Below are 749 nucleotides of genomic sequence, written 5' to 3'. Positions count from 1 at the left end.
GCCCTGACGCTCCCGCTGCAGAGCTCCTCGGCGTCCACAAACACCGAGTCGTCTTCGTCGTCTTCCACATCGTCCAACAGGCAGTCATCGTCCGTTTCCACCAGGTCCTTAGGCGGGAGCAGAGGTCCCTGCAGCTCACGCAGGCACTGGCTCCACCTGGCCATGCTTCTCCCGAACCCAACCCGAGCAACTCCGGAAAACCCGGGCTGATAGCCCCGCCACGACCAGGCAACCAGCTCGGCCGCCCTGTGACCGTCACTTCCGGGGACGCGCTGCACCGCGGCCCTGCTCCAATGCTTCGGGGTCGGGCCGGTGGCGTCATGGAGGCGGGGCGGGGCAACGTGGGGGCGGGGCAAAGTGGGGTGAGAGGACGCGCGAGGCGCCGGCGCTGCAGCTCTGGGAGCTGCTACAGAGGTGCCGTCCGCCTCATCTGCGGAGAGCGACTACGTCTGCATAGAAAGCTCTGAGAAGGCGGCCTCCCCACGTACCCCGAGGTGCAGGCGGCGTCTCCCATTGGAAGACTCTGGCCGAGATGACCTGGGCCTCTGCGCCCCGGCTGGAAAGAGCCTCAGAGGGGTCGCACCGGCTGCACCTACGGGCTCATTCTCGGTGCGCGTCCCTGGGCCCTTTTCAGAGCCACTAAGTTGGGATGTAGGGTGGGACTCAGACTTCTGTCTTTTAAATGCACTTCCCAGGCTGTCCATCCTGATGCTCAGCTGGTTCCGAAGCTGGATCAGACAGCCGTGGAA

At 65.2% G+C, this 749-nt stretch overlaps 1 protein-coding gene across 1 annotated transcript in view; it reads right to left on the bottom strand.

Annotated features, from left to right (window-relative positions):
* The window catches only part of HELB (DNA helicase B), a 39,452-nt gene extending 39,217 nt beyond the window's left edge, over positions 1-235 (bottom strand). Inside the window, exon 1 of the mRNA XM_003798536.3 lies at positions 1-235. Coding sequence (XP_003798584.1) covers positions 1-164 — 164 coding nt within the window. The 5' untranslated portion in view covers positions 165-235.
* Positions 236-749: the final 514 nt, after the last annotated feature.

The sequence above is a fragment of the Otolemur garnettii genome, unplaced genomic scaffold, assembly GCF_000181295.1.
Source record: "Otolemur garnettii isolate 467f Iridium unplaced genomic scaffold, OtoGar3 scaffold00138, whole genome shotgun sequence".
NCBI lineage: Eukaryota > Metazoa > Chordata > Mammalia > Primates > Galagidae > Otolemur > Otolemur garnettii.
The sequence above is the reverse complement of the archived record's forward strand: the minus strand, read 5'-3'. Positions and strand labels throughout refer to the sequence as shown.